This window comes from Ctenopharyngodon idella, chromosome 14 (assembly GCF_019924925.1).
Source record: "Ctenopharyngodon idella isolate HZGC_01 chromosome 14, HZGC01, whole genome shotgun sequence".
NCBI lineage: Eukaryota > Metazoa > Chordata > Actinopteri > Cypriniformes > Xenocyprididae > Ctenopharyngodon > Ctenopharyngodon idella.
This window is the reverse complement of record NC_067233.1, coordinates 22,739,142-22,762,039: the sequence shown is the minus strand read 5'-3', so window position 1 is coordinate 22,762,039 and position 22,898 is coordinate 22,739,142. Positions and strand designations below refer to the sequence as shown.

Below are 22,898 nucleotides of genomic sequence, written 5' to 3'. Positions count from 1 at the left end.
CAACTGGGATTCACTGATAATTATTGGTGAATGGGGCTGAACCGACTATCTCCCGTCCCGGCCTTCATCCTCCCGTCCCGCTGACAACCGATGATATGGTTTAAGTTTTAAGGATTAAATGTTAAAACGGCTTGTTATAGTAGCATTGGAATTTGCACTAATCTTCTGTGAACAGTAAGCCCCACCTTCTTTGATTTGATTGGCCATCTAAATCTTTTTGAATTTGATGAGTGCTGTCAGATTGCTGAGGCAGAGCAGCCTATAAATGTAACTTTTAAAACTTTTATTCAACAAACAGAGCGGTGCATAATGGAGTTAAGCAGAGCAGCATCAAGAATATCAAATTCTAGGGGGGACAATTCGGCACTTCAATGCCCCCCTCAATGTCTATGGTGGTTACGGCCCTGAACTGTATAAAAATAATTTTAAATAGGACTATTTAGAAAATCCTTCATAAAAATGCCCCAAGATTTAGCTGTGCAACAAATGGGCCAGGTCATAGGTCAAATAATCTCATCTCATCTATGTAGCTAACTGTAGATGATTTCTCCAGTCAGCAGGGGGAGGCAGATCCATATGTACCAGTAAAGACTAGGGTCACTTTCTCACATGACACTTCTGTTGCCTGCAGATGGTATAGAATAGATCACATCACAGCAATTAATGTCTTTTATTAGTGTTATTGTTATTGTTGTTGCAGATGTTATGTACTGTGTATGCTTATTTTTCTGTATGTTCCTGTTCTCAGCAATAAAATAATTGTGTTGAAAAAAAAATCAGTGGTAACTTTCTGTAATTTGAACCCTTTCTGAATAGCTTTGATGCAGAGTTTTAATTTAATTTAATCTAATTTAATACCTAACCAAACTGTTGTGCAATATAAAAGTCCTTTGAGCGTTCTGCGCATGCGTGTCAACTGATTCCCCGCTCACCTGTTTGAAGTTGAGGCGCGTCGAACGCGTGTTGCGCTGGTAAAACACTCAGTCTCTAGTATTCTCGGCTGCAGGTATTATTATGGTGGCGATAAGAAATCTAAGCCAAAGCTTCTGTCGGCTGGCCAGAGGAGCATCTTTACAGATAAAGTTCAGCAAGAGTCGCGTTCTCAAGATGCGCTCGAGCGAGTATCCGGTGAGCGGGAATTTCAAAGATTTTATTTTATTTTATAGTATCACGAAAATCAGTATGAATACACACGCATTTGCTTAAATGTATTTTTAAAATACAATGAATATACTTTAGATTTGTGTCCAGACATTTTTATTATTTTAGTCCTTATACGTATTGATTTTTGTTTTCTGTTAATGGAGAGACTGTTAGAAAAATCTATTATTAAAAAATAGTTATATAGCTTTTTTTTTTTTTTATAAATAAGGCAAGCAAAAATGTTAAACGTACACTCAAAAAATGCTGGGTTGTTTCAACCCATATTTGACCCAAATATGGGTTGAAACAACTCAGCATTTTTTAGTGTAATATCAAACCATAGTTTTTGACAACTTCACCAACCTGACAGTAATAACATGTAATTTAAATAAGTTAATATTTTCCACAGTAATCTGTCTGCTCTCATTCATTGCATGTGTGACATCACAGTATGACACATTGTTTAAAGGGTTAGTTCACCCAAAATCGAAAATTCTTTCAATAATTACTCACCCTCAAGTCGTTTCACATTCATAAGACCCTTGTTCATCTTCAGAACACAAATTATGATCTTTTTGATGAAGTCTGAGAGGTTTCTGTCTCTCCGTAGAGATCCAACACAACTACCACTCCAAGGTCCAGACAGGTAGGTAGGAAAAAGACATCATTAAAGTACTCCATGTGACTCCGGCGGCTTAAACTCAGTTTTATGAAGTGATGTGAGTGCTTTGATTGTGCAAAAAAACAACAACATAATTTACCACTTTACTTACAAAATAATAATCCAAAGTGTGTTCACACAATGTCAGCTCACGCATGCGTCGTGAAGCTCTCGTGAACACTCGTGCATGTGCATTGAGTTAACGCGTGAGTCTGAACACAACACATGCATCATGATGCTTTCGTGAACACTCGTGCATGTGCATTGAGTTGATGCACGAGTCTGAACACAACACATGCGTCGTGAAGCACTCATGAACGTGCATTGCAGATCAATATTTTTATAAGTAAAATGGTAAATTAAGTTTTTTTTTTTGTTTTTTTGTTTTTTTTTTGGTGCAAACAAAGCACTCATAAAATTTAGTTTAAGCCACTGGACTCACATGGAGTACTAATGATGTTTTTTCTACCTTTCTGGACCATGGAGTGGTAGTTGCGTTGGATGTCTATGGAGAGACAGAAACCTCTCAGACTTCATCAAAAAGATCTTAATTTGTGTTCCGAAGATGAACGAAGGTCACACAGATGTGGAACGACACAAGGGTAAGACATTTTTCACAGTGAAAATGTCCATGTCAGGTTCTCAGGCCCGTTTGGCATGTTTCCATATGAAACTGGTGAGTTTTACTGCTTAAGTTCATTTGTGGCTCCTGACAGGTTGAGGTTATCCGCTGTGGTTGTTTATTTAATTCTCTCATTGCTCTGTTCATTTGAATGGATAGGTGCAGAGGTAGGTGGGCTGCTGCTTGGGCCTCATACACACAAAGGGCTGCTTACAGTCAAGAAAGAGGTTTTAGTGAGCAACCACAGTTCCTCTTGCGGTGTGTTGCTATGGTAGGACTTCCCTTTCAAACAGGAAATGACAGAGCTGTAAGAAAGAGGGTTGGCAGGCAGCGTAGCTGTAGAGGGGAAGCAGTTTGGAGAGAGACGTCCTCAGTGCGGGCACACTCGTCCCAATCCTGATGTGGCCATGTCCAAGACAATGAAGACTCTGGCAGTGCCAGCGGGTCAGATGGTGAGTCGGGTTCAGGCCTGCTGCTGGCTCTTCTGCTTCACTGATTGGCTTGTTTTGATGGGTGTGTGTGTGGCGAGAGTTGCTTTATTGTGGGATCATGATCATGTGTTTAACCTTGCATCAAAATTACAATTTCAACAAGATATTCAGTCCAGAAAGTGGTTGACCGCTGCAAAATTCAGATTCTGGCAAAGCCGGCCATTTGCTCTGAGGAATCTCTGATGTGTTGCTGTTGATTCAGTACAGATGTTTTCTTCTGTTGGCTTGTGTCCTGATCCGTTTTCCATCCACAATGAGTCAGAGAGGACTTTGTGTTTGAAAAATGTCTGTGTGCATTTGATTTGTGGACAAAATTGTCCCTAGAAGTTGATGAAATTGCTTTTGGGATGTCTTTAAAGGTGTATATGATTATTATATATTATATTTGTATGTTTTTAATACTCTGATGTGTTGCTGTTGTTACATTACATATGTTTTCTTTTGGTTATCTTGTTTGACTAGTCCAGGGCCCAGTTTAAAAAGTTCAATCTGTTTTGCCATCCAGGATCTGTTAATCCATCTTGCTTGTGTGCCGTTTTTTCAAAGCAATTGGATTGGATCACCCCGATCCATATTCACACCTTTTCAGATGAGGAAATCCGGATTACTAGTGCTCTAAATGGGGTCATATTTCACAATGTAGGCTACTAGTAAAGAACAACAGGTGAAAGAGTCAGTGTGGGTCACTTTAAGTGTTTTATATGAAGAGAAAGAAAACAACATAAACAAACGTCCCCCTCCATTTTCAGATTCCTTTAAACAATCAGACCCCTACGGAGGCATTAAAGGGACATGGTGATGGAAAGAAATATGAAATGGGATAGAAATCATATATTTTAATGCTTTTGTGTTCCCCCAAGAAACTTGGCATTCATTTGCGAAGAACTCTCAAGTTTTGAGAGTGAATGCAAAATTTGTGAGAGAACATAAAAGCATTAAAATTCATTTTTTATCCCATCACCATGTGTTTTCCGTAGCCCCTCATGTGACCCACAACTAAAATAAACATACTTTTTCATCTTTGATTGTGCCAATGTAGTTTATATACAGCGATTTAAAAAAAAAATTAAAAAAAACACTTAAAATATAATATTTTTGTTTGCTATTGACAGCTGTTCGGGGGATTATTTTATGGTGCCAAAATCTCTTTTACTTTACTGTACCGAAAGGCTTAATAGAAAGCCTAATGTTTACTTCTCTTTTATTACTTTAACAGTTAAACTAATCAAGAGCAAAATAAATATATAAATGTGTGTATTTTACATGATACACATGATGTATTTAAAAAAAAAAAAAAAATATTACACAGTTGTTCCTGAAATCCACCCTTCTGCTGGAATCAGGATAATCCTGGGATAATTTTGATCAAAAAAAATAAAATGTGTGTATGTGTATATACACGATTTGATCCAGAACAAAACCAAGATTGGATTTTGTGATCTAATCTGATTTCAGAATCTTCAAGATTTGATCTAATCTGATCAGATTACTTTTGAACAACTCTAGGGATGTCTTCAAAGGCTTTATAGTAACTGCCGCTCGCAACACCAAGGTCACGGGTTCAATTCCAGGGGAATGCGGGAACTGATAAAATTATAGCTTGAATGCAGTGTAAGTTGCTTTGGATGAAAGTGTCTGCCAACTTTATAAATGTAAAAAAAAATAATACAAAAAATTCAACAATGTTTTCTTTTAGGTTTAGGCTGTAGTGTAATAATTGTCCTTATTTAGATAACCCTCTTTTGAAACCTTTATTTTTAAATTTTATTTTCTATTTTTGTATAGGCTTACAGGTTAGTCTGCAATAATTATAATATAGCTTCTTAAACAATCTGTGGTGTGACTATTTCGGTAGCTTGCTAAACCTGTGGATATGAAGAAGAAAAAACGAATGCACGTTGAGCCACAGAGGAAAATTAGCATTTCTCAGTCAGGTTTCCGGATTGTTTCCATGGCGATGAGACTTTCAATGCCACAGACAAGTTTGCAGAGAGGGTCAGTCAAAAGTGAACCTCACTATTAACACCTCGCTCACATGTGACATGCTGTCTGAAGAGCCGTGTCATGTCTCCTAATGAACCTTTAATGCCGAACACACCCATTTCCTGTGTGAGCTGAGAAAAAAAAACCATGCAGCTGTTAAAATGTTATTTCCTGTGATGCATTACTTGCTTAATTCATGCCTATGATACTACAGGCCCCATTAATTTCATGGTAGCCTGATTGTGTGTGTTTGTTTGCTCTTGCAGACCCAGGCAGTTTCTGATGGCGGTAAGTTTCATTTCTTTAAGTTGTAGAATAAGCATGGCTGTCACCATCATGAATGTTGTGCTGACAATTCATTGTCATATAAATAATTGCAATTAACAGTTTAATTGTGTTTTGTTCATGTCATGAGCCTAATATGTGATTTTATTTTTTTTTACTTGGAATCTGTGAAATAATAATAATAATAAACAGTAGTGGCCAAAATTTGTGCAGACATTTTTTTTGGCCAGGATGTCATACAGAGAAATTATCAACACATGCAAAAACAAGAGAGAACCAGATATTAATAACTGATTATGTTGTAGTCAATGTTTTTTTTCCTGTGAGCTTTTTGTTTTTCTATGCATGTTTTTTGCATTGTAAAATAAAACCTGCAGCTGCCTTTTTTGTCAAATAATTCAGTCAGATAAAGACCTTAAGGAGGTTTAGCATTTAGTTTTTCCTTCACATTTAAAATATTTTTAAAAATATAAAGTATTTTCCTCATTTAATCGAACTCGTGGGGTCATAAAAACAAAAATCCCCTCTGGACATCACTTTTGGCCTTCGGGGTCATATCCTTCGGGGTCAGATTGACCCCACATTGAAAATGAATGGGAAAATTAAAAAAAAAAAAAATCTGAATAAATCTGAAATGTTCTACATTTCCATAAAGGTCTGGTCCTAGACCATAAACACAAAGTGGAACGAACTTTCTATCTCATACATACACACACATAAACACAAACATACACACGTGTGACAGCAACAGAGGGTATTTCTGTAGAAATTGGCAAATAAAATCAACAAAATTGGCCTAAATCTGAAAAATTTTACATGTAAATAAAGGTCTGGTCCTTGACCATAAACATAAAGTGGAACGAACGTTCTATCTCATATATATATTATATATATATTACACACACAAACATACAGTCTCTATTGGATATATGTGGTCATTGCACTTTCTTTCTTTAACTAATTCCTAAAGTTTTTCCACAAACCTGTAGATGGTAGTATTCTATCCCTAACACATAGAGCAATGTCCAAATACAATTTAGATTTAATTTTCATCATTAAAGGGATTTTTTTTTTTCATTAAAAATCAATTTTTCATAAATTTCGTAAAATACAAAATATCCACAAAAACACAGCATAAATGCATAGATGAAGTAAATAAAAAAAATTATATATAGTTTATCATAAAAAAAAAAAATAAAAAAAAATGTATTTCCTTATGCAATCGCTCTGTAAATGTTTGGGGTCAATCTGACACCAAGGGACTAAATCGTCAGTAACAATTAAGAGACCATTATGGGTTAAAGAATAATTGTGCAGTTTTGCTCTCTCTCTCTCTCTCTCTCTCTCTCTCTCTCTCTCTCTCTCTCTCTCTCTCTCTCTCTCTCTCTCTCTCTCTCTCTCTCTCTCTCTCTCTCTCTCTCTCTCTCTCTCTCTCTCTCTCTCTCTCACACTCACACTCACACTCACACTCACACTCACACACGTATGAGTAGCGCGAGGGCTTTTCAGTGCATTCATTGTTATAATGTTCATGAGGTGAGACGTCTCTATTAAAGGATATGCACTTCGTTCTGAATAGAAACTGGTTCTCAGTTCCTAATACTAGTTACCGCTTCCCTTCGTTGTGCTCCACTGGGCAAAAGAAAATACACTTTTTGCCTGGAATACATATAGTTTCATACAGTCATGTGACCACGATGATGTAGAGACAATTTTGCTATTGTGATACCACGATATTGATAATATCGTTACATCCCTAATAAAAATAATAATAAATAAAAATTGTTATAAAATAGGCCCATATGATTCACTATAATGCATTTAAAAATTTATATTACATTACATTATGCATTCTGATTAAGTCCACAAACCTTGTGTAATTTTTTTTTATTTTATTCTTTCTTTCACCAGAAAAGTAGACATGACATTGTACATTTGATGCCATTTCTTTAAGAGCTTAAACATCCCTTATTTGAATGGCAATTCTTGCAGTTATCTCACATTGTATTTAGACCAAAATCAGACAATTAATGAGTAATGGCGACAGGCCTACTGTAGAACTTGCTGTGACATCAGTCTTGTGGTCCAGTCACAAGTGACACACCCAATGCATCATGTCTATCACTCAGTTCATCCTTGTATTTCTGTACAGAACTAAACCTCAAGTTATCCAGCTGTGGCAGCAGCTCCAGCCTATCAGAGAGCTCGAGCAGGTCAGGTGGTGGTCAGGGCTCTGATGGTCCAGCCAGTCGGGTGGTCAGCTGGGCGGTGTGTTTCGAACGGCTGCTTGAAGACCATGTTGGTGTGCGATACTTTACTGTAAGTTTTCAGACGTCTTACCACAACACTCCTACTGTTTTGTGCAATATCTTCTTAATGCAATTCTATTTATTCACATTATCTATAATATTGTAAACTGTAAATACCTGAACTTGTTCATATGTAAATGTGTCTATTCTGTCTCATCCTGACTGTATCTTCATGCTTTTTCATATATTTCACATATTTTTTTTTTTTTATGTGTCTTGTAGGGCTGGGCGATATGTAAAAAATATTTTATCGATAATCGCCTTAAAATATCGTGATATCTGATAATATCGTCTACCCGAGCCCCGCCCCGTCCGCCCCGCCCCTGTCGGAGACAACATAGCCGACACGCACTGTAAACACACATCAGTTTGGTTGCACTTTATCTGAAAATGGCCTGCAAATTAGTAGGCATAAACTTAATTTAATTAAAGGTTAAAGGTTTGTTTTTCTTTTCATAGTTTGTTCTTTAGTATAAAACATTAGCTTTATGTTAGTGTTGTTAATCATTTCCACACTGCTCTTATCAAGTGTTTGAAATGAATTTCGTTTCATGACGAGAACTGTTGAATTGATCAGAGTTTAACGGAGTTCATTGTGAAGGTGGACATTCTGGTGGTGATTGTAAGAATGATGCATGTTGATGTCAAATGTGTCTGGCCTATTTTTTTCTTAAGGTCCGATGTTTCTCTTTCATTTTTGAACACACATTTCATTATGATATGTTTAATTTATTAAATTTTAACGCGTCGCGCTGTTTTTTAAACTTGTAGTTAAGCTATTATGTATTTGTTATTTGTCTAAAAGCGATTTAAAAACAATTTGATTCATTCTGCATGACTAAAAACGAAAAGGTTATTTTTTTTTCTCATGTTTTAGAGCTCGGATGCGTCCTTACAGGCCTCTTATAACGAAATAATAAAAAAAAAAAAAAAAACATTATTTATTTGGAAAAATAAGTAATTACAAATGTTGTTTGTGAATTTTATTTTGATAATGAACAGGCTGCGATGTCAAGCAGTGCTATTAACATGAGTGCGGGCGAGGCGCCGGCGTGATCACTTGAACTGCTTCCTTACACCAGTGAAAACAACTTAAAATACTCATTTTGGTCATACATAAAGTGTAAAGAGTTTAATTATATCTGTGTACACTCACAATAAAAACAAAACATTTTGTTTTTGTAAAATAAAGAAAACAGGTACCGCTTTTTTCCGTCTAAGTTTCCTTTTTGAACGTGTTTGTGTGGAGAGCGTCGCAAAAAAATAAATCAAAACAGCATATGGCTTCAGTTTTTTTTTTTTTTTTTTTTTTTTTTTCTTTCATTTTGTTAATCTGTTAATTGTTTAAGTGATATATTTTGTGTATTCCTTTTATTTAGGCTATGAGTTTATTTTGCGCTGCAGGTGCTTGATGTGAATCCTCCTTTTCTGTTGTTTGTAGCATAGGCCTATTCGATTCCTGGCCTTAAGTAAATGTGATTCCAGAATAGATTTTTTTTATTTTTTTATTCCTAACCCTATTAGCTACTATAGGCTACAAAATATTTCATTTATGCTACTGCATGTGAATAAATATGTGAATGGTAACTACGGGACTATGTTAAATAAATTTGTATTTTTTTTCTTTTTCTCGATATTGGCGATTATCATCTGTAACTGACTTTTATTATCGACATTGCGATACTTGTAAGACATTGTCGATATACGATAATATCGTCATATCGCCCAGCCCTAGTGTCTTGTTGTATTTATATGTATATAAATGAAGCTTCATTTACCAAGAGAAATTCCTTGTGTGTGCTAAAATAAAGCTCTTTCTGATTCTTCTTCTGATCTATGACCTTTTCAAAATCTTATATAAAGATCCATATTACAATAAAGATGCAAATAAGACAGGATGCAATCACTGGAGAAAAACATATAGTTTCTATGAGCATTTAGAGATATACCACACTTTAAACAAGATTTATATACAAGTATGTCCAACTTTTTCTGCACATATACAGTATACTCACATAAAGTAAAATGTACTATATACTAGCAAACCTCAGCTACTTGAATAGCTTGTATCGTTGCAAAATGTAACTATTACAGTCCAGCTCTAATCTGCTAAATGTGACTATGAGACATGTAGATGTTAAGATATTATAAACATTATCATAATCTTCGCTAAAACTGCTTTGAAAGAATGTGTATTGTGAAAAATTTGACTTGTGTGTATCTTTTTTTTGAGGGATAGTGATATCAATAAACCTCTAACCTTAAAGTTAAAGGGGTACTTCACAGCTGGAAAAATGGGCTTTCAATAAAACTTGGCTGCCTATACCAAGTTATGCCAAGAAAGGTGGGGGGGGGGGAAATCTGTTCTACCTCAACTACAGAAAAACAAGAAATAAGGCTGTTGTCTTCCCGTTTGCCAAATAGGAAGGAAAACTTAACCCATAATGCACGGGGCATGTTGCCATCTGAGGCCACTCCCACCAGTCTGCTATGGAGATACGCTTGCCAGTCAAATATTGTGTTTTACAGTGTTTTAGTAGGAGTACCTCTTGGAAAACTTTTAGTCATGGTGTTTGTCGACTTGTGGTGTTCCCGGGTCCAAGAAAATCTTACAGCTAAATCGTACAGCTTGTTGAAGGTGTGCTATTAGAGATGTTACAAGAGATATGGATTTCACTTTTTGTCTGGTATACCGTAAAAGGAAAAAATAACACATTATTTTTAATGTCATTTGGCAGTATACATTAGCATAATTAAATTTTGACTTTCTTACTCCAAGTCCAAGCAGTTTACTTCACAAAGTTACTGGTCAAAAGGAAGTACTCAGTCATAAAGAGACATAATTTACACCTAGAGCTCCTTTGAGTTGCATGTGTTGAATCATTGAAGTGTTTTGGTTTTTCTCACAGGAGTTTCTCAAATCAGAGGTGAGTGCCGAGAATATCCTGTTCTACCAAGCCTGTGAAAAGTTCAAGAAAATCCCACCTACGAGACTGGAAGAGGTATGCAAAGACTTTTTAAATTAGCATGGGAATTGAAAATCTCATTTTAAATTGGGAAAAAAATCCCATTTAAACCAAGAAATAAAGTTTTTGAATATACATTATGACTTAAAATGAGTAAGAAATGTGTATATATTGAATGTGTAGATATTGCAGTCATGTAAAATGCATGGCGTCTTAAAGGAACACTGCACTTTTTTTGAAAATAGGCTCATTTTCCAACTCCTCTAGAGTTAAACAGTTGAGTTTTACCGTTTTTGAATCCATTCAGCCGATCTTCGGGTCTGGCGGTACCACTTTTAGCATAGCTTAGCATAGTTCATTGAATCTGACTAGACCGTTAGCATCTCGCTCAAAAATGACCAAAGAGTTTCGATATTTTTCCTATTTATAACTTGACTCTTCTGTAGTTACATCGTGTACTAAGACCGACGGTATTACGCAGCGTCTCTCACAAATGTCTCCATGGTTGCGTAATATCATTGTGCCTGCTGCACCCATGGTACGGCAGCAAAGTTCCTTGATTATTACGCCGGAATGAGAGTATAGTTCCTAGTCATATCGGCCTAGAAAATTGCAACTTTTCATTTTCCGTCGGTCTTAGTACACGATGTAACTACAGAAGAGTCAAGTTTTAAATAGGAAAAATATCGAAACTCTTTGGTCATTTTTTAAGGAGATGCTAACGGTCTAATCAGATTCAATGAACTATGCTAAGCTATGCTAAAAGTGGTACCGCCAGACCCGGAGACTCTAGGGGAGTTGGAAAATGAGCCTATTTTCAAAAAAAATGGAGTGTTCCTTTAATAATTAAGGGCAGGACAGTCTTCCTGAAGCTATCTCGGGTATCTAAGCTATCTTTCACAGGCACAATAGCAGACTCGCTCTGCATAACACCACTATAAGCAAGTGATGCAATGAAACAAAACTAGAATGTTGCGCAACATTGTTTGATCTTAGTGTAAAACAGGAACTTGCACCTTATTTAATAGTTTGAACAGTGGGAAAAAGTCATAGCTTGGAACTGGAAGGTTGCTTGTTTGATTCTGAAAGAATTGAATCATCATTGTGCCTTTGAGGGAAAAACCAGGTTACTTCAGTGGACTTGTCTAGTCTACATAATAATTTCATGATGCCACTAAACAAAGACAGATAAGAGATCTTTCGTTGTGTTAGTAGTCCTGCTTATAAACCAGTAGGCTACATTCCATCCCAGCATTGTATATTTGCTAGAAGTGGCGTTTTTGGAAAGTTTGTCATCTGCATCTTTAATTCTTCTCTGTATGATCTGACTGTGTGATGGAAGATTGCCATGGAACAAAAAATAGATAAGGCAGTTGAGACTTTATAACTCAGTTTACGAGTATCTCACATTTCTGAGGGGGAAAAAACTCAATTGCTCAATTATATTTGGCGAGTTTATAAACTCGCAATTGTGTAAACGTGAAATTCTTTTGTTTTTTTTTTGTTTTTCTTTACTATTTTTCGCTATTGTGAGTTTCTCACAGCTCCGTTTCTTGCAATTGCGAGTTTATCTTACAACTCTGACTATTTTTTGCAAATTACGAGTTTATAGCTCACAGTTCTGAATATTTCGTGCAATTGTGAGTATTACTCAGTTCTGAATATTTCTCATAATTGCAAGGAAATGTACTCAGTTCTGACTTTTTTTTCGCAATTGCGAGTTTAATACTCGGTTCTGAATATTTCTCAATTGCGAGATTGTTACTCAGTTCTGACCATTTTTCGCAGTATATTTCTCGCAATTGCGAGTTTATTAGTTACCTATTATTTATAATTTTTTTTTATTCCATGGCAGAAACAAGCTATCATACAATCTTTAGTCATAATGAGAAAATCAAAGGCAAATATCACCCTAAAACTATCGCACATGTCCCCCATCAGCTGAAGAAAGAGGCACGCTCCATCTACGACAATTTTCTTTCTGAAAGCTCTCTGCATGCGGTTAATATTGACGATACGGCCCAGATGGAAGAGAGCGCCTTGAAGACGCCTACACCCGACATGTTCAATAAAGCACAGGCACAGGTACATGCTAGGGGTGGGTGGGATGACAATCACATACCAATACTGTGATATAAAATTACTCATGTGATGATATATATGTCATGGCATAGTTATTTTTGCTAGAAATTTAATAAAAATAGGTTTGTATATTAAGGAATTGAAGAAATGAAAGGTATTTGTGTGTTTTAATTAATTATTTGCAATTTGGACCAAAAGATCAGATTATTCATAACATATAAATAAGTCTGGCATTGCAAAAACTGCTTCACTTGTCAAATATGTTTAGAGTTACATGTACACAGAAAATCTCTAATGATTTACAGTAACGGTTCATTCTCTCCCCCTGCCGCAGATCTTCAAACTAATGAAAATGGACAGCTACACGAGGTTTGTTCGCTCTCAGCTGTACCAGAACTGCATGCTGTCTTGTGTGGAGGGTCGTCCTCTTCCCAGCATTGGAACCCCGGAGCCCAAAAGCAAAATGTCCAAAAAGAGTGCAACGCCACCTAGTAACAGAAAGGTAATGCACTTAAAATCCCTTCAAGATATGTTTAGTTAGTTTTAGATAATTTTTTTTCATTAAAAAACTACCGTTGAACTACCATTCAGAGGTCTCTTCTGCTCACCAAGGCATATATATGAATATATATTGCTTGCAGTGCAGATATTTAAAAGGGCCTAATGGCTGAGAAAGCTTGTCAGTCCACCGTGGGAATGTGATGGCGTGTCAGTGACTAAGCAGACTGAGAACCACAGTGGAAACAAGTCCTAATATGTAGGTTACTCTGTGTGTTTTTGAACAGAGCGTTGAATTGAAAGTGCCCTCATCAGACAGCAAGACCAACAGGAAGAAGAGGTTAGAGAAGAGAGGCTCATGGGGAGGTACCATCTTACTCAGCGTTTCTCTATCTGTGTGTGGCATCTCTGTGGACATATTTGCAGTGCATGTCTCTATTATATTCAGTCTTATGAAGATGCATGTTTCATGTCAGTGATGGTTGCAGATGCCCACAGTTTTTTCTGTTTGCATGATCTGTTTAACCTTTGAATGTGAACTGTTCATAACTACACTAACAGCATCTGTGTTTCTCAGCTGACCAGTCGTACCAGCATGTGACGGTGTCTCGGAAAGAGTCTCAGATCTCGGTGAAGTCTAATAGCAGCTTGGAGTTGGTCTCTGGATTCGGTCGAGCTGAGGTATCTTCACCAAACCAAATATATTCCTGGAGATTACAGAATTAACAAGGTTTTGCATTTCATGAAGGGAATACAAGCGCTTGCAAGAGTAAAATTATAGTGACAAGCATTTTGGTAAATTGATAGCTGTTTTTGAGTATTACAATAGTACTTGAAAGGACTGTGTCAAAATGACCAGACTTTTAAAAGGGACCCATTATGCCTTTTTTTGTTTTGGGCTCTACTAGAACAGGTTTTCATGCTTGAATGTTCAAAAAAACACATGATTTTCACCTTATTTTACATTGTTTCAGCTCCTCTCTTCCCAGTCTGTTAGTAGCTTTATTTCCATCCACCTGTTTTTATGCATATTTTGGGATATCGCATTTAAAAAAAAAAAAAAAAAAAAAAAAAAAACACTGGATGGAAACACCATGATGTGCATAAATTCTAAAAATGCGCATAAAAAAAAACGTATGCGCTCAACTGAGTCGGATAAATTTATTTTTTTTGTCCAATAAGAAAACATGCACATAAATTACGATGGAAACACATTTACCGAAAAATTCCTTGATGCGCATCAAAAAAGTCATGTGACTTGGGACGACATAACTGGACTAACCAGCAAACCGATCTCGTTGCGCGGCATCTGAAATTATGTTTTGGTCGTTCTGAAATGCCTGAGCAAAGTCTGTCGTCAAAGAGGTTCGGTATAATTACCTCCCAGGACTGTTTTACACGCCTGTGTTCCCAAACAGCAGGTATCCGCCTCGGAAAGTATAAGTTAAATTCTCAGCATTGGATGGAAACGGCGATAACGCTCCATTTAGCTCCTGTCTCTATGAAGCCCCTCCTTCTGAAAAGCACAATGTGCTCTGATTGGTCAGCTGGAACAATGTGTTGTGATTGGTCATTTGGGAAATGTCCCGCCCCCTTACCATAGCTGCCAGTTTCAACACACTACTAACTAACTCAACCAGGCCCCGCCCCTTTATTCTGCATATGAATTATTTAAATGAGGAATATTGTGAAGAAAACTCAAGACTACAATGGAGGCGTTTCAGGGAGTTTCTATATCAGTGACACTGATATAGAGAATAACTCCCACTGGAGGGACTTTTTCATGCTCAAACAGCAACATTACACACTAAAAAAACATGAACATGGAAAAAAGCTATTTAAATTGCTTGCAAATCTCTCATTATGCTCAGGAAATATTATTCAGATGGAAAAACAACTGCTCTTTATAACTCAATTTACGAGTATCTCACATTTCTGAGGGAAAAACTCAATTGCTCAAATATATTTGGCGCGTTTATAAACTCGCAATTGTGTAAACGTGGAATTCTTGTTTTTTTTTTTTTTTTTCTTTACTATTTTTCGCTATTGTGAGTTTCTCACAGCTGACTATTTCATGCAATTGCGAGTTTATATCTTACAATTCTGACTATCTTTCGCTATTGTGAGTCTCTCATAGTTCTACTTCTCACAATTGTGAGTTTATAACTCAGTTCTGACTGTTTTTTTTTTTTTGCAAATTACGAGTTTCTCTGTCTCTTTCTCTGTCAGAATGGACGCTGCAGTGTGAACGTCTCTGATCCAGAGGCCTTGAGTTGTGGTTCTCCTACAGCAGATAAGTACTGTTGCGTCTATTTGCCGGACGGGACCGCCAGCTTGGCCCCTGCCAGACCGGGCCTGACCCTCAGAGACATGCTCAGCAGCCTGTGTGAGAAGAGAGGCTTTCCTCTGAAAGACGTCCTCATTTACCTGCACGGCAAAGATAAGGTCAGTCCACAAACTACTCTATCTGCCTGCCAGCATCGTGACTGGGCTAGATTGTGGTAACACTTTACAATAAGGTCTCATAAGTTAATGCATTAACTAACATGAACTAACAATGAGCAATGCATTTGTTGTGGTATTTATTCATCTTAATTTTAGTTAAAGTGCCCCTAATGTTCCTAATAGGTTTACATACATCCAAGGTCAAAAAACTTTAATTTCCTCTTATGTTGCACAATACAAGCACGACACAAATGATGAACTCTCATACAAGTTCTTCCATCCGGCCTTAGTCATTTTTTCGGTGACCCACCTAAAAATGTCTTCATTTCAATGTTTTTGACCATCAGTATACTGCATTATAAACGCATCAATTTGATCGAAGTATTGTTTACATGAGAGAAAGTTTAATCGTATTGTTGATATAATTGCATTATGAGGGTGCATGTAAATTAGTGTTACCAAGATCTTTAACACTGGCCAAGATTTTCAGCACTTTCATATACCTTCTCACAACATTAAAGGTGCCATTTTCTACAGAGCCTCTAAAGGGACATGAAGGAAAAAATGGTTTGCGTTCCCCCGAGAACCTTTGCATTCATTCCAAAGAACACAAAAGTTTTGCGAGTGAACGCAATGTTTCTTTGGGGAACGCAAAACGTTTGTGAGAACGCAAAAGCATTAACGTATCATTTTTTTTTCATCACCATGTGTCCCTTTAGGGGGTCTGTAGTTTTCTACACTTCTGCCTGTCTATTTTTTAACTTCCATAACATCCACTTGTAAAGTCATGCTGCAAAAACTGTCATAATTTAGTTGTGCAAGGTCATCTTCTGCCCTCATTCTGACCCTGTGAATTAAATTTGCAGTACTACAAAACATCCCATTTAACACTTCTATATGTAAATGACCTCTGCTGTGACTGGCTAACTTTGTGATTGCTGAAAACTCTTAAAATAGATATTCTTTATAGCACTTATTGGCTGTGTTGGTTTATAATGCTGTTCTCTGGAGACTCAACAAGTTGCATTATACTATATTTGTGTTCTGGGCTTTTTAAGCCACCAGTTTTAAGAATATGCTGTTCTTTTTCATTGTAGTTTTTGTGAAGATGATGAATACTGTGTGTTTGCTTCTCGACAGCCTCTTTCTCTGGATCAGGACAGCTCTGTGTGTGGAGATCAGCAGCTCACTTTGGAACTCAAAGTTACTTTTGCGTGAGTCACACAATGGGGTTCATACTGAAATATTTACTGTTCCCTTCCCCTGTTAAAGTCAGCATGAAGTTGTGTTAGTCTGTTATCTATTGTGAGGTATATCAGAGTGAAACAGCTTCTGGAACAGAAACAAATGTAGGACGGGGCTTGATTTTGTCCTTGGTGAATTGATTTGATGGTTGTGGTTTGCTATTGGTGGATCTCATGTGAGTGACAGGTTGCCCCGCCCTCATCATCAGAGAAGAGAAGAGACGTCGCTGCAAGAGGGAGGGGAAGTTATACTGATTCAAGATTACGAGGAACATGAAATTAAAAGAATGATGTGCATGGCTAAAATGTTTATAATAAACACTGCAGGTTTTTTTATGGTTTTAGCTTACTAAAATAACCCTGTAAACACATCTTGTTTGTGTACAGGCTGGAGGTTGTGTTTTTAGGAAGAACGGTCGGAATCATCGCAAAGTCGAGCAAGAATTTGGGCGATGCGATTTCCACCGTCCTGCAGAAACACCAGCTGCGACCACAGGATGTGCAGGTTACTATGGTGCGTAAACCACGCATTTCTGCCAAACTGATGTGAGGCGTGGTGAACAACAACAACAAGAGTGTTGTGAAGATACTGAAATATAATATAATTAACCGATTTATTATTATTTTTTTTCCCCTTTGTGTTCTCATTCCAGAGTGGCTCAGATGAACCTCTAAACCTGAGCACCAATGTGTTTCGTCTATCGAACAAAACAATGCGTTTGGACAAAGTTAAAGGTGCGTTATGTTGTCAATTGATTTGTCAATATCAGTTTATTTAATAAAATACAAATACTAATATACTATATAAGTAATAAATTAGATATAATTATATATTATTTTAATTATAATTATTTAAATAAAAAAAACATTTAAATAATTATTTAAATAAAAAAAATATTATTTCAATCATTATATTTGTATAATTATACTTATAATAATATTTAAATAATAATAATTTTATATTATATTAATACATTTAAAGTATGTGTGTGTATGTATGTATGTATATGTATATGTATGTGTGTATATATATATATATATATATATATATATATATATATATAATATATATATATAATATAATATTAATAAAATTGTTTAAAAAATATTCATTTAAATCATATAATTATAAATATTATTTAAATAAATTATCTAAATCATTATAACTGTATAATTATACTTTTATTAATTATATACAAAATGTATTATATTAATAATTTTTAAAATATAAATCCATTTAAATTATCTAATTGTTATATATATATATATATATATATATATATATATATATATATATATATATATATATATATATATATATATATATATATATATATAATTTTAATTTGTGTGTTTATGTATGTGCATTACCAGACAAAAGCTGCTCAAATTATTTAAATTAGTACATTTATTTTGTAGACTGATGTAATTTGTGCCTAATTTTGAATGTCTTTACAAAACTAAAATGTTAATTTAAAACAAATCTAAATAAACAGATCAGTTTGACCAAATAGAAGGAAAAAACACTAAATGCATAAACGTCCATAAATGTGAAAATATAGCTCTTAAGTCAGCATGATGAACCCTGTTTTATTTCTTTGCTTTTCCACTCCGAGTATCTTTCTGCAGGAGTCAAATCTCTGTCTCTGAGTTTAGTTATGCAAACCACTCATGATTTTCTCTTTCTGTCTCTTGTGTCAGTTTGCGTTAGATTTGTTGTACTTTCCTGTCACAGTATTTTTGCCCTCCACAAATGAATCCTCCACCTCAGGGGTCGTCGCTGGCTTTAAAGCAGCGTTTTAAAGCTCATTTTCTCGCTGTAGCTCTTCAGGTGGAGCTGAGCACCACATTACACCAGACCTTAAAAATAGGATTATGGGGGAGGTGTTAACTGTCATGAAATCAGCTTCTCTCTTTCCAATGATCTCATTTCCTCACTCATCAGACTGTTTACTGCTGTGTATCTGTGTGTTTTAGTTGGTTTGGAGACTCAAGCCTCTTCACCAACACCCAAAGCAAATCCCAGACCCAGAAAACACCAGGAGATGGACGGTAAGGCAGGACTCTTGTATGATGCTGTACATAAACATGCTAGTTATGCATCCTGAGCTGGTGATTTCTAAAGAAAATAGTGTGCAGTTCATATACTGTGCATAATATGCAAATCTACATTTATATGCAACCAGAGCACGCTGCATGAATACTGTATCCCACAATGCATTGCTCTCACGTTGTCCATCCATTGTGAGGAATGAACCACCAGAAGCATTATCAACCATGATTGATTATTATTACTTTTATTTTTAGATCTTTATCCCCCATTTTCGCAGGCAAGGCTTAAGCTAGTCCCAGACTAAAATGCATGTTTGAGCTGTTTCAGCTGATTTTAACTCAAAGCAGCTTGCACTAACATCTTAAAATATGTCAGAGCCAGTTTTGTCTCAAGATGCACACCAGTAATGTTTTTTAATAAGGCATGTTTATTAAAGCTACTTAAATATCCTAATTAAACTAAGGCCTAATCCTAGCTTAGTCTAAGCCCTGTCTGTGAAACCAGGCCTAAAATAAATATATAAATATATATAATATATATATATATATATATATATATATATATATATATATATATATATATATATATATATATATATATATAATATATATATATATGAAATATTATTATAAATGTATATTTACAAGATCTATTTATATTTTTATTTATTTTTTATTATTAATTTTAAGGTCTTTATATTACTTTATTTTTCCATTTATATATTTAATTGTATTTTATGATTTATTTTTAGATTTTTTTTTTATATTCATTTTTATTTATATTTTATTATATTTTTATAATATTTATATTTTTATTATAGATTTTTTTATATATATATATATATATATATATATATATATATATTTATTTATTTATTTATTTTTTTTAATGTATTTTTGTTGTTGTCATTATCTTACTAATAATAATAAAATTATTATTTTACGTTTTTCTTAATTCATTACTGCCAAAGGTTAATATATTTATTTGCAAATTTGGATTAAAATGCAATAAAATTGTATTCATTTATAATCACTGAATGACACCCGTTGAATTAAATCTGTGAAGTTGTCAGATCAAATGACAATTACAGTTCATGCTCTTTTAAATACTTGATTCTGATTGGTCAGTTGCAACATTCTGCTGTCGATTTGATACTAAACTTTCATATCACTCCACATTTTATCATTTAATTTCTGAAGGGCTTTAGTTTACTACACAGTGGCCATGTACTGTTTCAGGAGTGACAAACGTATTTGACTACGGGAGTGAATCCTGTAAATTATCTTTATGCGCGTACGGAACACGACTCACTCCATAAAACTGCGATGATTGACACCATCGTAACCATAGCAGCGTTCTGCCATCTCGTGTTTGGTATGCTCTATTTTTGACCTTTTTAACTTGCACCTGCCCACTTTAATAACTCAAACGGTTATAATAAGAGGACATGGCAACACTGCAAGAGCGCATGCTTAAACAATCTTAAACAAAACCGCATGCACAGAGGAGTAGAACTGATCTCTTCATCTGCTGATCTGTTGTCTCTCAGTTCTCGTCGAGCTGCTGACCCGCGCCCAGTGCAGCCGAGTGGATGACCAGCGCGGTTTACTCACCAAAGAGCACCTGGAGTTGCCGCAGTTCCTGCAGCTGCCAGCAGGGAACGGAGAGCAGAATTCCTGCAACCACACACAGGAAGAAGACTGTGCCCTTTGACCTGAGAACCCGTCCAGTGACCTGAGACCTCGAGCACTATTCAAGCAGCTTAAAAGACTCAAAGCAGTTAGTTGTGTGGAGAAGTGAAACTCTCCTGTGTGTGTGAGCGAGTTGAGTTTTCTTAACCTGTGAGTGAATGATTTGTGTATATTTTGTATATTACAGACACTGCCATATATAGAGCTCTTAGAAACGCCGCCCATCAAATAATGCAGAATTATGGGGAGTTGTAAAAAAAGATCATACTACATTTGCCTAAAAAATGTATATTTATTTTCATATCAGATTGTATTGTGTGCACCATTAAATGTGCTCTTTTTATATTTATTAGAACGTATTTGGTATGGGAGCACATTAGCGTGACTTTACATTCAGTGTTGTGTTCACAATGAGTTTGTCTGATTAAAACGGTTTTGTGTGAGCTGGTGTGGGGGAAGTTGCACTGTTTGACATGAGAACTTTTTGCACAATTTTTTTTTTTTTTTTTGGTTTGTGTGGTGAGGCAATCTGATATGTAATGAGGCTAGCAAAGTCATATTCAGAATAGTTTAAAAATATAAAATTTACTGTCTTTTGCGCTTCGTGTAATGTCATACCAAAACTGTGACACTTTTTTTTCATGTAGTTTATTTAAATTCTGTTAGTGTATTATTTGGTTAGTGCTGCTCTCTTCTGTAAAATGAAAGCAGATGTTGGACAAAAAGCTATAAAATTAGTCCGTACAACGTATATTCAAGGTCGTCTAAAGTCATATGAATGTATTTGTGGTATGAGAAAATGGCAGATAAAACGTCTCCTTTCATCCTCCTCCAGAAGTTATACAGGTTTAGATCAGCGTGAGGGTGAGTAAATGATCATTACGTTTCTTTAAATGCATCTCTGCTGTGGTTTTTAAGTCATGTACAGTCAGTTGAACTATAGTAATGAAGGTTTTTGTCTTTTGCCATTTGTTTCTCAATACTCGTGTGTGTGTGGATTGTGTCACTTCCTCTCTGGTGGTTTTCTTATGTAGTGTGTCAAAAAAAAGTTGAGCAGGGAAGCCTTTTTGACAGCATTACTGTTGTCAACAAAAAAAACCCCTAAAACTAATTTGATAAATGACTGAAAATACTAAAGTTACTAAAACTGAAATAATAATTTAAAACTAAATAAAAATAAAACATGGTAATGCTTTACAAGGTCTCATTTAACATTAAAGTGCCCATGAAGTCAAAATGGAAGTTTTTGAAAGTGGACATATTACATCTCGAAAAAGGGGTAAAATATAAGTCTTTGGTGTCCCCAGAATATACCATGTAGTGTGCATGTGCCTTTAAATGCAAATGAGCTGCTGCTCCCCGCCCACTTTCAAGAAGAGGGTGGAGCCTATATAACTCATGCATTGGATACTCTGCCAAAAACTAACAAAACATCTGCATTGTTTTGATTATCATCTATATTGCGGCCACACTCACGTGACATTGCAGTTCTTCATCATGAAAGTTTATTTACATGCGTTTTAAAGCTATATCAGTTTAAACTTCTAATTTATCATTTCTGAAGCACAAGCACAGAAAACTGGCTGTCAGACAGCATGTCTCGTGTGAGTATTAAACAAACTTCTCCTTCATATCTTGTTGTTTAAACTGTCAAAAACACACAAAGTTCGCCAACGCAGTCAGTTAAGTCTGTGAATGTAAACAGCAGGGACAGAAATCACATGTGTATATTATATCTGTGGTGCATTCCCTTCAAAAATCAAACAAATCCACTGTCTTCAGCGGCTCAGATGTCAGGAGTAAATCAAGACTCTTATTTTCACTCTTACATTCAACAACAAAACGCCTAAATCTCTTACGAGAGAACGGCAGACGGCGTACAACTCGCTCAGGGCGGGGTCTATGCTAATAAGGCAGAGTCCATCAGCGGTTGTGGGCGGGGCCTGAGCAATGTGACGTCAGATTGTACAGAAAATGAAAACACTTGTTCTATGAGACTTTACGTTTTATGGGGATTAAAAAACTTTTTTTTTTTTAATCATTATAGGATGGTTGTGTACACACACTGCCAACACATTTATGTTCAAACACCAAGTGAATTTTGCATAATAGGTCCCCTTTAAGATTATAAGCTAGTGTGCACCAAAACAATGACAAAATTCACCTTTAGAAGATGAGCATTCATAATTTCGTGTCTCATTTCCTTCAATATGGATTAATGATTTTGATGACATCACTCTGCGCTTCAGCTTCTCATCAGATTTTCTGTCCCATATAAAGACTCGCCAATTTTGTGTCAGCACCGAGATCTTCAGCAAAACAAGATGGCTGCCGATCAGAAAATTCTCAATCCAAGCCTTGAATGACGTCAGTGATCATGTGTCTTGCACGACACTCAAACAAATCATGTAACCTTAACTAGGGA

The 22,898-nt window shown here is 35.7% G+C and overlaps 1 protein-coding gene across 2 annotated transcripts; it reads left to right on the top strand.

The window, feature by feature from the left end:
* The first annotated feature begins 941 nt into the window (after window positions 1–941).
* On the top strand, window positions 942–21,441 carry rgs14a (regulator of G protein signaling 14a). 2 transcript variants are annotated; one of them, XM_051860205.1, is made up of 14 exons: window positions 942–1,128; window positions 5,167–5,188; window positions 7,338–7,504; window positions 10,404–10,496; window positions 12,402–12,545; window positions 12,877–13,044; window positions 13,328–13,406; window positions 13,618–13,721; window positions 15,270–15,485; window positions 16,626–16,699; window positions 17,117–17,243; window positions 17,383–17,464; window positions 18,707–18,781; window positions 20,332–21,441. In XM_051860205.1, the coding sequence occupies exons 1-14, from the start codon at window positions 1,015–1,017 to the stop codon at window positions 20,493–20,495; spliced, it is 1,629 nt and encodes a 542-aa protein (XP_051716165.1). In that variant the 5' UTR covers window positions 942–1,014; the 3' UTR covers window positions 20,496–21,441. The 2 variants fall into 2 exon arrangements, with proteins under 2 accessions (XP_051716165.1, XP_051716166.1); XM_051860206.1 differs by lacking the exon at window positions 942–1,128 and adding an exon at window positions 2,732–2,878.
* The last annotated feature ends 1,457 nt before the right edge of the window (window positions 21,442–22,898 follow it).